The sequence below is a fragment of the Lissotriton vulgaris genome, chromosome 8 (genome assembly GCF_964263255.1).
Source record: "Lissotriton vulgaris chromosome 8, aLisVul1.2, whole genome shotgun sequence".
Taxonomy (NCBI): Eukaryota; Metazoa; Chordata; class Amphibia; order Caudata; family Salamandridae; genus Lissotriton; species Lissotriton vulgaris.
Genome location: NC_141696.1, coordinates 1,391,197,767 through 1,391,210,907, shown reverse-complemented (window position 1 = coordinate 1,391,210,907; position 13,141 = coordinate 1,391,197,767). Strand labels below are relative to the sequence as shown.

At 48.0% G+C, this 13,141-nt stretch overlaps 1 protein-coding gene across 2 annotated transcripts in view; it reads left to right on the top strand.

The window, feature by feature from the left end:
- HLCS (holocarboxylase synthetase) overlaps window positions 1–11,617 on the top strand; it is a 933,637-nt gene extending 922,020 nt beyond the window's left edge. For both annotated transcript variants that reach the window (XM_086935401.1, XM_086935400.1), the window contains exon 11: window positions 11,112–11,617. In XM_086935401.1, the coding sequence (XP_086791527.1) occupies window positions 11,112–11,283 (172 nt within the window). In that variant the 3' untranslated portion in view covers window positions 11,284–11,617. The remainder of the gene's footprint in view (window positions 1–11,111) is intronic.
- Window positions 11,618–13,141: the final 1,524 nt, after the last annotated feature.

Sequence of the window (13,141 nt, the reverse complement as noted above, 5' to 3'; positions counted from 1 at the left end):
ATCAAGGCCCGCCGGGATGCCAGATATAAGAGAACAACGTCAGCATACAGGGAGATAAGATCCTCCCATTCCATCGACCATTGCAAACCCCTCACGACCGTGTCCCTGTGGATCCGGCTCAGCAGGGGCTCAAGTGCCAGGGCAAAAAGCAAGGGGGACAAGGGGCAGCTTTGTCTCGTTTCCCGTCCAAGAGTGAAAGTCACCGACCTTCTGTTCACTACTACTTGCGCTAGCGGTTCCGAATATAGTAGCCTCTCCCATCTAATAAATCCAAAGCCGAATCCCATTTTTTTCCAACACTGCGAAGAGATAGGGCCACACAATCATGTCAAACGCCATTGCGGCTTCTAATGACATCCCCACCGCATCCTCTCTAAGTGTTGCCATTTTCCCAACACCCCATGGAGTCTACGTAGATTGAAGGCAGTATTTCTCAGAGGCATGAATCCAGACTGGTCCGGATGGACTAGATCGGAGATCACCCCATCGAACCTTGTGGCCAACAATTTGGCCAGGACTTAGCCTTGACATTCAGCAATGAGATGGGTCTGTACGATGAACACTGCTCCCTAGGCCTACCTTCCTTGTGTATGACTACCACTGTGGCAATCCGCTAGTCCAGAGGGAGCCGCCCAGCTTCTCTACTTTTGTTATACATAGCCCTGAGGTACGGAGCTATTCTATCGGGCTTTAGCTTGTACAGCTCTATTGGGAGACCGTTCAGACCCATGGCTTTTCCGGACTGTTGGTCCCTAATGGCTCGCGCTATTTCATCAGATGTGAGTTCACTGTCAAGAAACGTTCTGTCTGCCTCTTGTAAAGTCAGCAGCCGGATATCAGTTAACAGAGCTTGCTGCTCCTCTATCTAGCAGGCAGAATGGATTTATATATCTTAGAATAATATTTAGCGAACTCGTCTACGATCGATTGCGGGTAAGTAAGTATTGCTCCCTCAACAGTCTTTATTTCCGTTACCAGGCAACTAGCACGCTCATGTCAGTACACCCACTCCAGCAGCTTGCCTGCCTTATCCCCTGACTCATACACCCTACCTAGCTTGTTACTCAGCATTACTTTAGCTCTGTCTGTTGCCACACTTTTGTATTCTTCCTTCTTGAGATTAACTTTGTGTACCGCACTCGCCCTCCGTCTCCCAGAAGCTCTCACTCAAGCACTAAGATTTCCTCCTCTAGTTGTGTTAACTCTGCATCTTTTTTCCTTTTCAGCCCCCACTATGTGAGATTGCCTGACCTCAGACCACTGTTTTGAATGCCTCACAGAGCATGCACGCCGACCTCACAGATCCCTCATTTTCCTGAAAATAGCACTTGGTCGATGTGGTGATTTTCTGCCATATTTTGGGGTTTCGCAGGTGCCACGGACTAATGGACGCTATTCTGCCTTTCTGTTTTCTACCCATCTGTACCCATATTGGAGAGTGGTCAGATATGCCCCGCGCCATGTGTCTAATCTCTGTGACCTCACCCACCTGATCTGCCGGCATAAGGCTATAGTCGATCCGGGAGAGACTATTGTGCGCCCCGGAGTAGAATGTGAATTGGGTATCTACCGGGTGACGGACTCGCCATGTGTCTGCCAATCAATGGCATCCAGAAAGGTGGACAGTGTCTGTTGTGCAGGTCCCAGATCCATTGGGGGGCAGCGATCCCGCTTCCCACACACCACCGAGGTAAAGTCTCCCCCCAGTACCAGCTTTCCTACCGGAAACTCCATCAGTTTACTACCCAATTCTCGAAATGCAATTGCCTGCATACCTGGCGGATATAGACAGATGCCAGGGTCAGTGTTGTTCCCTCCCACCGCCCCGAGACTGCTACATATCTACCCATGTCATCAGTCCATGTTTAGTCTATGGCCATCGGGAAGGACCCACGCACCATAAAACCAACCTCTCGTGAACCTTAGGTAAATCCTGAATGAGCGACTAAGGGATAGCCCCATCTGTCCAATGCTTTGCACTTATTTCCTACCAGGTGAGTCTCCTGGAGCTAAACCACGTCTGGGGCATGTCTTTTGAGATACTCCAAAACAATTCCTCTCTTTAGTTTATCCCCCAGACCATTTACATTCCTGGATAAAAGTTTAAACTTTTTCTCACCCATGAGGTCCAGCCTCACCTCTCCTCACCCCATTCCCAACCCCCGCCCCCAATGCATACAGTGGACGCTATCACTGATCAAGAGACTACAACGGTATTTGTTTTCTGTCATATGAGCCACTTTAGTCTCAAACCCTGCCTTGAACTGTACTTGCTTGTACTTTAAATGAACTAACTTAACACTAAGTTCCCAACATTCCCCCACCCTACCTCCCCACAATCTGGGCCTAGTAACTGCCCATACCCCAACAGTGCAGAGTGCCTGTCGCCCTAGACTACTAAACTAACTTTTAAAGCGGGGTTGGCTACACTTCCCCAGCGGTCGTCCGCCAGCTACTATATGCACCCCAGGTTGCGTACAAAAACCTTATGAAGCCCTTTTTGTTGTAGTGTTGTGTTGTGTCCGACTCCCCATCTTGGTATGGAAGTCTTGGGCACCGTGCGATTTAGCCTTACTCTACGTCTGGTTGCTTGGCTGCAGACTCGTAACACAGTGTTATGTTATGTAAACGTTCTTATAGAGCGCACTTACACCAAACGGTTTCTTGGCTCTATGGGTAAAAGGGAGACAGATAAGGAGAGGTGAGAACGGGGGGGAGAAAAAGGGACGGGGCAGAAGGAAGACCTAGTTATGTGCTTTACAGAACAAGTGGGTTTTCAGGAGAGACCTGAAGTGGGGGTAAGAGGTGGTGAGCCTAAACTCTAAAGGGAGTGTGTTCCAAAAAGAACGGGCAAGAAACGAGAATCTGAGCCCTCCATGTTTCTTGCGTTTGAAGGTGGATATCTTAAGTAAGGCAAGATGGGAGGATCGGAGGTTACGAGAGGGGGCATAGTGGTAAAGGAGAGAAGAGATGAAGGCTGGGGCGAGGCCGGCCAGCGCTTTAAAGATGGTGCAGCCTAGTTTGAAGTTACAATGTTCAGCTACAGGGAGCCAATGGAGGGTTTTTAACAGGGAACGAACATGCTGGTGCCTGGGCTGTTTGAAAATCAATCGTGCAGCCTGGTTCTTAACCAGCTGCAATCGATTCAACTGGTAGGTAGGAATGCCAACATAAAGGGAGTTGGCATAATCTAACCTGGAAATTACATAGGGGTGAGAGCCCCTGTAGTGAGGAATCGGGATATCTTGCGGATTTTACGTAAGTGAAAAAAACTAGAGGAGACCGCCGTGTTAATCTGGGGTTTCATCGAAAGGTGTTTACAGATGACCACCCCAAGGCTTTTAGCAGAATCAGCAGGGCGGGGGAGGGAGACCTAGACGAGTAGGCCAAAAGTTAGAATCCACGGGTTGGAGGCGCCCCCGATAAGAACCAGTTCGGTCTTATCGGGTTGAGTTTCAGATGATTTGCCCTCATCCAATCGCTGATATGACACAGAGTAGACTGGAAGTTGTGGATGGATTGGTCCAAGGGGTCGATATCGAGGATCAGTTGAATGTCATCTGCATAATTAAATGCAGTGACATTGCTGCCTCGTAAAGACCGAATAAGGGGGGAAAGATACAAGTTGAAAAGGAGGGGAGAAAGGGAGGAACCCTGCGTGACACCGCATGTCAACCCAACCTTGTCAGCAGAGAACTGAGAGAGACGGACAGCCTGGTGACGATTACTCACGAAAGAGCGAACCCAGTCAAGGGCTAATCCCCGGATGCCGGCCTCCTCGACACGGCCAACCAGGATATCATGGTCGACCGTGTCGAAGGCAGCCGACAAATCCAGAAGCACCAAAGCCTGACTGATGTTACAGTCCGCGCCCCTCCGCAGCTCCTCCATCACTGAGAGAATGACCAGCTCAGTTGAATGGGCAGGTCGAAAACCGGCCTGTTGAGGGTCGAGGAACTGCGAGTGCTCAATAAATGAGCTCAGGAAGTGGGTGACATGGGCCTCAAGTACTTTACTGCGGTAAGGGAGTAAGGAAATGGGGCGAACGTTGTTCATAAGGGATGGGTCAGCATTGGGCTTCTTGAGAATGGGCACCGCTGCAGCGGTTTTAAAAGAGCTAGGGACCAAGCCCACTTTGAGTGAGTTGTTGAGAAGAGTCAGAGAGGGGGTGGGGCAGGCAGTAAAGGCCTCACGCAGGACATGGGTGGGACAGCAGTGAAATAGAGAAGAACACCCTGCCAGAGTAAATACCCAATGCTCCTCTAAGGGATCCAGTTCTGTTAGTGAAGGAGCAATATTACCAGGTATCGGAGCCAGAAATTCAAATCATACTTTTTATGAAAAATATATATTTTTAATTATTTTTATGCACATATTTATAAAAAGACATTCAGGGATTGGATATTCAGGAATTTATAAAAACAATCAATGTGATATTTCATGTCAAGTCAGGAAGGAAACATCATCATACAGTTCATTGTTCCAAACACTCCGGGGCACTTTAGGGGGACTCAACAGACATTCGCACCTTCAAGGGATCATTCAGACTCATACACATTCAAACCGTTCAACCAGATAAATTTCACAAAGCCTGCAACAGATAGATGGACTTATGGTTGCATGGACAGGGGTGCCACAGTGAGAGGGCAAATTAGATGGTATAATGTTGCCGTCCTTGATGGTAGCGCCGACGCGCGTTTCGGTGTAAGGCACCTTCGTCAGGGCAAACAGATGTAGCCAGGGAGGGGAACACACACGCTTCTATTAACAGTAGAAAATACACAGTGGTACAGTTCCTTCTTAACGGGTTCTGGTTTGGTGTAACAACGAATCAACATTGCAATCATGAACTTATGACACTCGATATATTCAGGCCACGTCTAGTCGTCAAGAGGAAGCAGGGAAAGGTGGTTCGCGGCTATCTCTTCCTTTCAGGAAATGCCACAGAGACAAGTCCCTGGTAATTGCGGGGATATGATTGCCTCGTCTGGGTAGCAACCGGTAACTGGGAGGGCGGTGGGGGCTTTGATCGGTACCCCTTCTCAATCAGAAGACTGGTTAGGGAAAGGATGAATCCCTGGATAGAAGAAGAATCGAGGCGCTTCCAGACAGTGGGGGCTTTAGTCCATTCTCTTCCCTTCCCGTGGCGACGTGGGGCCAAAGGCGACAGCAGTCAATGGGGGAGCCAGAGGTCACCTTATTTAGCAGGGCTAGAAACTCGTCCTCCGAAATAGGGGGTATCTGTGTAATTTGCTGAGGATTATGAACAGCAGGAGTGGTGGCTGGAGTGGATGAGTCAGGGGGGGACAAGACAAGAAATACTGTTTTTAATTTTAGTGACTTTTTCAATGAAAAACAAATTAAGGGAGTCACAAAGTGCCTGGGAGGGGGGAGTTTTAATAGTAATCCTATCTGGGTGCGAGAGTTCTTCCACAATGGAAAAAATGTATTTTGCCTTAGAGGCTGAGTCTACAATTTTCTTGAAGAAATAAGAATTTTTAGCTTGCAGGATAGCTAGCTTGTAGTCTTTGAGCAGGGTCGTGAATACCAACTTCTTGTCAGGGGCGTAGTCTCATCGCCAACAACGCCCAGCCTGTCTAAGTTTAAGTTTCTTTACTTTAAGTTCCTCTGAGAACCATCTTTGCGCGTCATGGGGACGCTTTAACCTGACATATTTAAAGGGGGCTACGGTATCACTAGCTGATTCGAGCCAGCGCTGCAGGCCTAACGCTTGAGTGTCTAGAGAATCGCACTCAGGTGGGGGAGAGGCTCTAAGTAAAGTGACAAAAGTGCCCAAATAAGCCCTATTCCAGTTCCTAGCTGGAAGATTGCCCTCAAGGGTACGACTAGTATGGGTGGTAACAGCAAAGGAGAAGGTAATAATGGAATGGTCCGACCAAGGACCGGGAAGAACAAGGGGAGACGAGATATCCAGGTTAGAGGTCCAAACCTGGTCGAGGATGTGGCCCTTGACATCAGTTGCTAAATGAATATGTTGAGAGCAGTTCATGCCAAATAACAAGTCAGAAAAGGTGGATGAACAGAAAATCTCTCTGTCTTCAGAGGGCCAGTAGTTGAAGTCCCTTAGAATTAGGATTTTTGAGTTATTAATGACCAGCTGGGAGAGCATGTCACCGAACATTCACGGGAAGTTGGGCATAGGCTGAGGGGGGCGATAAACCAGGATACAGATAAGGGGGCCACTGGGGATTCCAATCTAAGAATAAGGCTGTCGACCAAAGGGATACTGGCAGTAGCTAGTGAAGAAAATCTAATAGGATGTTTAATAATGGCTGCCACCCCGCCACCCGGCTTACCCGAGGATCTATTGGCTTGGAGAATGTAGTAACCCGGCGGGACCGCCGCGAGGATATCCGGAGAAGACTCCTCAATAAGCCAAGTCTCAGTGACAAAAAGCATGTCAGGTTTATCAGAGTCCAGGAGCTGGAAAATCTCCATCTGGTGCTTGACCAGCGAGCGGGTGTTCAAGTAGCTCACTGTGAAGTTGGAACTGACAGCTCTTTTGGCAGGAGGGGGAGGGGCCATGGCCAACAGGGGATCAAACTCCGGGAAAGCCCTTCGGGGGCAGAACAGTCCCGGTGAGTCTAATCTAGCAAGTATGGTCGGGAGGAGGGGCCACTGGGAGGGCAGGCGTGTCAAATCAGAGGCAGTATAGGTAATAAGTTGGGCAGAGTAACATGCCCCTTGCCCCAGCCGGCCGTGGACGGGCGCAGACGGGCTTACCTTAGGCGCACCTTCAGTGCACCATCGACGTGCCCGCTGCGCGTCCGGTAGGCCGTTGCAATTTATGGCTTAACCCCACCCCCAGCTAGACCGCAGCGAGCGGCACCGCCGGGATCCAGGTCCTCACCCAAGATGGCGCCTGCCCTCCACAACAATCGGCACGTCAGCCGCGGTGGAGGCACACCCTGGAGAGGAAGCAGGTATTTAATCACCCGCGATAGTGATAAGTAGAGCATGGCCTGACCTGCTGGTGGCGTTCATGAGGAATACTCTGTTTGCTGTGGTGATTCAGGGAGGCTGTATCCTGGAGTAGAGCCTATCACATCCTGTAGGCACCCTCTCTTACAGCTCCCTCTTCATGAAACCTATTGGGCAGAGGCGCTTTAGGCAGCCTCTCTAACACTGGAGCAGCATCTGAAACAGGATTATGTGGCATCCTCCACTTGCTCTCACTCAAGGCCTATGAGGACCAGGAGTGCACACGGTACTTTCTGGCACTGTTCCAGGCTTCAGTCCATTCCATCACAGTAGGCTTTGGGCTATTATAGATCACATTTGGTACTGAACTCCTTTCCTCTCAGTACGCCTACACTTTCGAGCTACCCTCTGGCTCTTCCTCTTTTTGTTGTTGGATGCCTTGAATGACAAACTAAAGTCCAAGAAGTTTACTCCAGCTCTCTGAAGCTCCTTCCCACTGTCTGGTGCCCCCAATACTGCTCCATGTGTCCCCAGTGCTACCCCTGATAGCAAAGGTCTGCCCGCCTTAGTGCCACCTCTTTTGTTTCTATCGGCACAGCTGTAGCCAGACCAGCTGGCCTCTTTGGGTCCACAGCTAAACATCCAGCAGCTCTATCAGAGATGGGAGAGGGTTCAAATGACCGATTTCTAGGTCTCCTCGGCACAAGGGGCTAAACCTGGAAACTTACATGCTAATGCGAAGGCTAACATCACCATGTACGTGCCTCTAACACAAGCATTGGAATCTTGAGGTGCATACCGAGGCCATGCCAAGAAAGTAGCTCAAAATGATGAGGATGGTATCGGAGAGGAAAGTTTCTGTATGGCATATCACTTTCCCCCCAAATTTCAAGACTCCGTCAGAAAATGAAGGACGCAGTAGGTCTAATTTGGTCTGATCTACTCTGGTTCTCAGACTTCTTGCACCTTTTCAGGAGCCTCTTCATGCTGTATCCCTGCACACCTATGTGCCATCACTCACCTTTTGCTTGATTCCTGTGCATCTAGCCTGTCTCATCCTCCTCTCTTCACATACTTCGGATTTTATGGCAGCTGTCTGGTTACCACAAGAACACTGTGCAAGAACGCGTTTATAAGGTTCTCTTACTCTGCCCTGCTAAGCAATAATAACCCGCTCACTTGATAGTAGGTGCTGTCTTGCACTTTCTTTTTACCTCTGAACCATACACCATGATTTGTAGGCACAGAGTAATTCTGGGGACCCTTGCTACCTTTTCTGTATCATGTCTGAGGTGATTTGTACTTGTTTTCCAATGCCTCTCGGAAACAAAGCATTGCCTTGAACCCATCTGATAGTTTTACTTGGATAAAATCATGAATATTATGTGTGACCTTGTGAGTCAGTGATGTTACGGTCACCATTGCTAGATGTATTGTGTCCTGCATTTCCCACAACAGGAGACAGACGCTCCAGGGCTAGCACAGCTTCATCGGCGTTCGCCACGCAAGTACTTGTCATAAAAATACCCAAGCTGCTACCCTGGCTCCCTCCCTCAGTGCACTGTTGAAACTTCCTTCTGAGTCAATGCAGTGAGTCTGTTTACTTAAATTTAATAACAGCCTGTCCTAACTGTGCAGTGCTGCAGGCGCGCCCCTCCTCTGTGATGTGGACTCTACCAAAGGACGTGAGAGTCACCCCTAGCGTAACTGGTCTATAGAATCGCCCATTGTCAGCACCTTCCCACCAGCCCTCCTCTCATTGGATTGAAGTAAAACCCGTGTTGGCTCTTTTGTCAAGTAGGGAACTGTTCATGGTGTGCACGTGTGCAAGGGTGGAGAGCGTGCCTCCATCCGATGTGTATACGTCTTTGTGGTACAGAGTGCACAAGGCTATGCTAAACAGCTCTCCAAGCAGTTTCCAGTCCCCCCAGTGGGTGTATAAAATAATCGAAGAGCCAAATACTATTGTGATCTTCCTCCCAAGGTCAGTACGAAGGATCTTATTGCATAAACTGAAGGTAGAGGGTAGTTTGAGGTTTCAAGCATGTATCAGTGAATGTAAGGTAAATGCTGCAGTGTGCATGTGACCCGATACATTTCTAGTTGAGCTAATTTGCATTTTCGCACGTTTCTCTTATGTGAACTATAGTATGTCATATTTTAGTCACTGTGTACATCAAACTGGTTGAGCTCTGTTTATAGTAGGTCTGAAGTATAATTTCCCCGTTGGCAATGATTTGCAAAGTTCACACATTAGTCACTCTATCCATGGTTTTGGACATTCTCCAGTCGCTGTTGCCAAGTCTTTCTCCTCCTAGCGAGGTATTTTTTACTGCTTAGTTCTCTATTCCAACAGATTCCAGCTGGAAGAGGTCAGCAGAATTTTTCCTTGCAAGTTGACCTTTTCCAGAGCTTTTCTGTGCACAGTGGCTTTCGGGGGAAGAGGATTACTAAGACCTTGGTTACAAAACCTGGGAGAATTCGGGGTGCCGTATTAATTGGACATCCATTCCTAACTCATCTCCTGTAGGCCCCTTTGGAATGGGGAGGAACTCCAGCGATTCCTGCATACTGTAATTCTGGCCCTTTTTCCTGAGACCAATTCCTCCATGTTTAACTTGGAGGATTTGTCTCTGGAATATACAACGGCAAGTCTGCTTGCTGTTATTATCATGGGCCTTGTAGAGTAAAAACTCCTGTTTATGCCCAAATCTTATTAGGACTCGTCATATTAAGACTCAACTTATAATGAGGTGATATTGTTTCCTGTAAAGTTTCCTATGTAGAAACATTGTGTTAATGTTAAGTAAAAATACACGCAGGCTAATTGTTCCCAAAAGTCGCCGTTTTACGAAGATTTCAATTGGCCTTTGCGAAGTTTAAAAAAATGCACACTACTGGTTCAGAGATGCCCTCTTTCTACGGTTACACTAGGAATGCAGATGGGAGTGTCTCTGACAAGTCGTGCCCTGACTATCCATTATTTGTGGCTCTGTGCCTGTGGTTGTGTGCGGCTCCTGTGTGTCTCCTGTGTGATAAAGCATTGTGCCACAAAACACTGGCCCATTATATTCCTCCTCTGCAGCCCACAGTGCACGTGCACGGTTCTAGGAAAGCTTAGCCCGATAACGGCGCTCGCATCTCATCACTCAGCATGAGAAATGGAGTCTGCTAATGCCCCTCTTTTCCTGAATCTGGTCGGATTTTGTGCATCCCCACAGGGCTCTCCCAAACCACCAGATGAAATGAATGTGGTGTGGTTTGCTGGTTGTCACGTTCCCCCAGACCTCCAGGGCCTTTGATGGTAAGCAGCGCCCATTGTTTCGTGCGGAACGGCGGACTCGGGCTGCTTTCAATTTCTGAGGTGAGGGGGTATTCCTGGGGGTAGGCCGACGGCCAACTGCACCGCACGCTGACGTGTGCCTCTGTGTGGATTCCTGTCATGGCCGCCGTGGAGCCCGCAGCTCTTCGCAAAGGGCCGCTGCGTGCATGCGGTGCGAGAGGTGAAAGCCAGGTGTGTGGTAAAAAGAAATGAAGAGCGCGGCCATATGCAAGGCATGACCCCTGCACCTTCTGGAAGCAATGCCAGGGGCACACAGATCCACTCTAGCTGCACCGCTCCCAGAGTGGACGGTGCTCTGAGTCGGAACCCCTGTTGGAAAGTAGAGGTGTTACCACACACCCCTGAAAGACAGGGCGGACTGGCGCGTAGACAGCTTGTGGAAGCGCAGCCTTGAGTGCAGGGGGGCTGAGTTCTACCTGCATGCATCTGACGCTATTCACTAAGTTGTATAATTTACATAAATCCCCTACGTTTGTTTCCCGTCTGATTATTGCAATTAGCTTTCTGTGTGTTGTTATCGATTTCTTTCAGATATCACGTTCACGTGTGCTTCATAATGCTTAGTTGATATCGCTTCCATTAAAGTAAGGCTCACTATTTCAGTCTCTAGCTGCTGGAAATGTTGAGACTAGGTGACGCTGAGTCATTGGTTGTGTCTGCCTGAGGGATGTGATGTGAAGCCCAAAGCTGGAATCCTCTCCCATTTACTAGTCACTCACAGTAGCCTCCTCACAGAACAATTCATTCTGGTGCTGTGGTCTCCTCGGGTGTTTGTGCTCACTTTATTGGCAACTCTTGACTAACATGTCTCTACCTTCCTTTGCAGTGGGAAGCAGGTCCGCCTGGGCAGTGAAGCCGGCCCGCTGGCAACCATAGTTGGCGTTGATGACTCGGGCTTCCTTCAGGTCCGCCAGGAAGGCCAGGGCATAGTCACCGTGCACCCTGATGGCAACTCCTTCGACATGCTGAAGAACCTCATAATCCCAAAGCGCCAATAGCCCAAGGGCTGTGACCTATCAAAGCAGCGGCACTGAATTACCTGAGGACTCGTTTCATATGTACCAGCCAATAGTATCATTTACAGCTGATTTGAGTTATCAGCCTGGATTTTTATCCATAATTCAATGCATGAGCAAAGACTTATCTTGTAAAGTAGATACATTTTTTTAACAAAAAAGATTTGGGGTAAACCTTAGGGTGGAGGTCACATTATTGACATTTTGTTTTCATTTCTGTTACATGATAGACCTCGGGGTTAATTTTGATGCACGCAAAATATTTTACCCTGTTTTATTTTCGAAAATAAAAGAATGAAATTTGGCGTCTATGGGACCTTACTGCACTGCTTACTTTTTCCAGATCGAGTGGCTTTTTATAAGTGGTTGAAAGTGCTTGAGTTCCGGTGCTTTATCCACTCTAAGTATCTGGAACTCCTGTCTATAGATGGATTATGGAACAAAACATAACAGGAAGTGACGCACCAAAAGTGACGTAGTTTCAATATATATCATCTTATGCCAAAAAAATGAAATATTTGTTAACAATTCCCAGTTGCACCCTGAAATCAGCACTGTGGCCCCAGTCCTCTTACATTGCGGGGATGATGACGGAGGGGAATCACAGAGCTACGTCTGCACTACAGGGGTATTTGGCTCGCATATTTACATGCTATAGCTCCTGTGCGTGTAGTGCAGCAGCGCCTGTAGGGGTAAATGAGCCAGAGGGCCTCTATTTATACAACCACCCATTTATCCGCTTGCTGCCTCAATACGCCTCTAGCTCACTCAGTGCAAGAGATTCAAGGTTCTTGGAGGGCTTTCAATAAATTCTGAAAAACAAAAAAGTGACAGGTGGAATTCTTGAATTAATCTCGGGCACTGACCCTGGGCTGCATTCCCGTCCATTGTGCTTTTGCCAACTATGTCACTACAGACAATGACCAACCTTGTGTAAATCACCTTTGGTCCTACCCCATTATAACCAATCCTGCCTACACTGCCAGGCCACGCCCTCTCTGAATGGGGAGCAAAAGTCAGCCTTATTGGGCCTCATCAGTGAGATGCAGCTTAAGACCTCTGCCACGGAGAGCGTGGGAACGATGCCTGGGACACTAGTAGAAGAGGCTGCACTCTTCTGACTTAGACTGATTAGCATAGGCATGGCCCCAGTCTGTAGTGGCACAAAATAAAAATAAAATAAAACAATGAGCTGGAATGAATCCCAGGGTAGCAGGCTGATGAGATTAATTCAGAATATCCGCCGGTCACGTTTACGTTTCTCTTCAATTATGGATCTTGGGCAGCTGCTGCGCAGGTGCCTTTAAATGAAGAAAAACAATTCTAAGGCATGCAAGTGGTACAGGAAATCAGCCTGCTAAAAGTGAAAGTGCATTTACACCGGATTGCTAGGGAATGCATCCAACTCATTCCAAATGCTGCTGTAAGAATTATTCTCGTCTTTAAGCACCATAATCATATCTTCTCTCTTTTCTGGTAATGAAGCTCGTACATTTCAAAGCCATGGCTGTTTATTCCATATCTTTTAACTTTTTATGAAATCTGGTTTTAATTAATCTGCTGGGATTCAATAGATTTCCTTTAAATTCTTTCCCCATTACAACTTCAGAAATTCAAGGACAGCACTTTATTGTACAAAGTGCTGAGTGTTCAAACTCTCCTCACCGTTCTATGAGAATTTAAGCAAATTACTTGAAGTTGAGAAGGAAGTAGAAAGTCTTGCTATTCGTGCCTTAGCCCACTCTGTTGCAGCTCTTGCTAGTTCCTACATCAACTTCCCTCGTTTTCTATTGCACCAAGTGAACTGCTGGGTTGTATGATGTGCTATAGAAATTCCCAT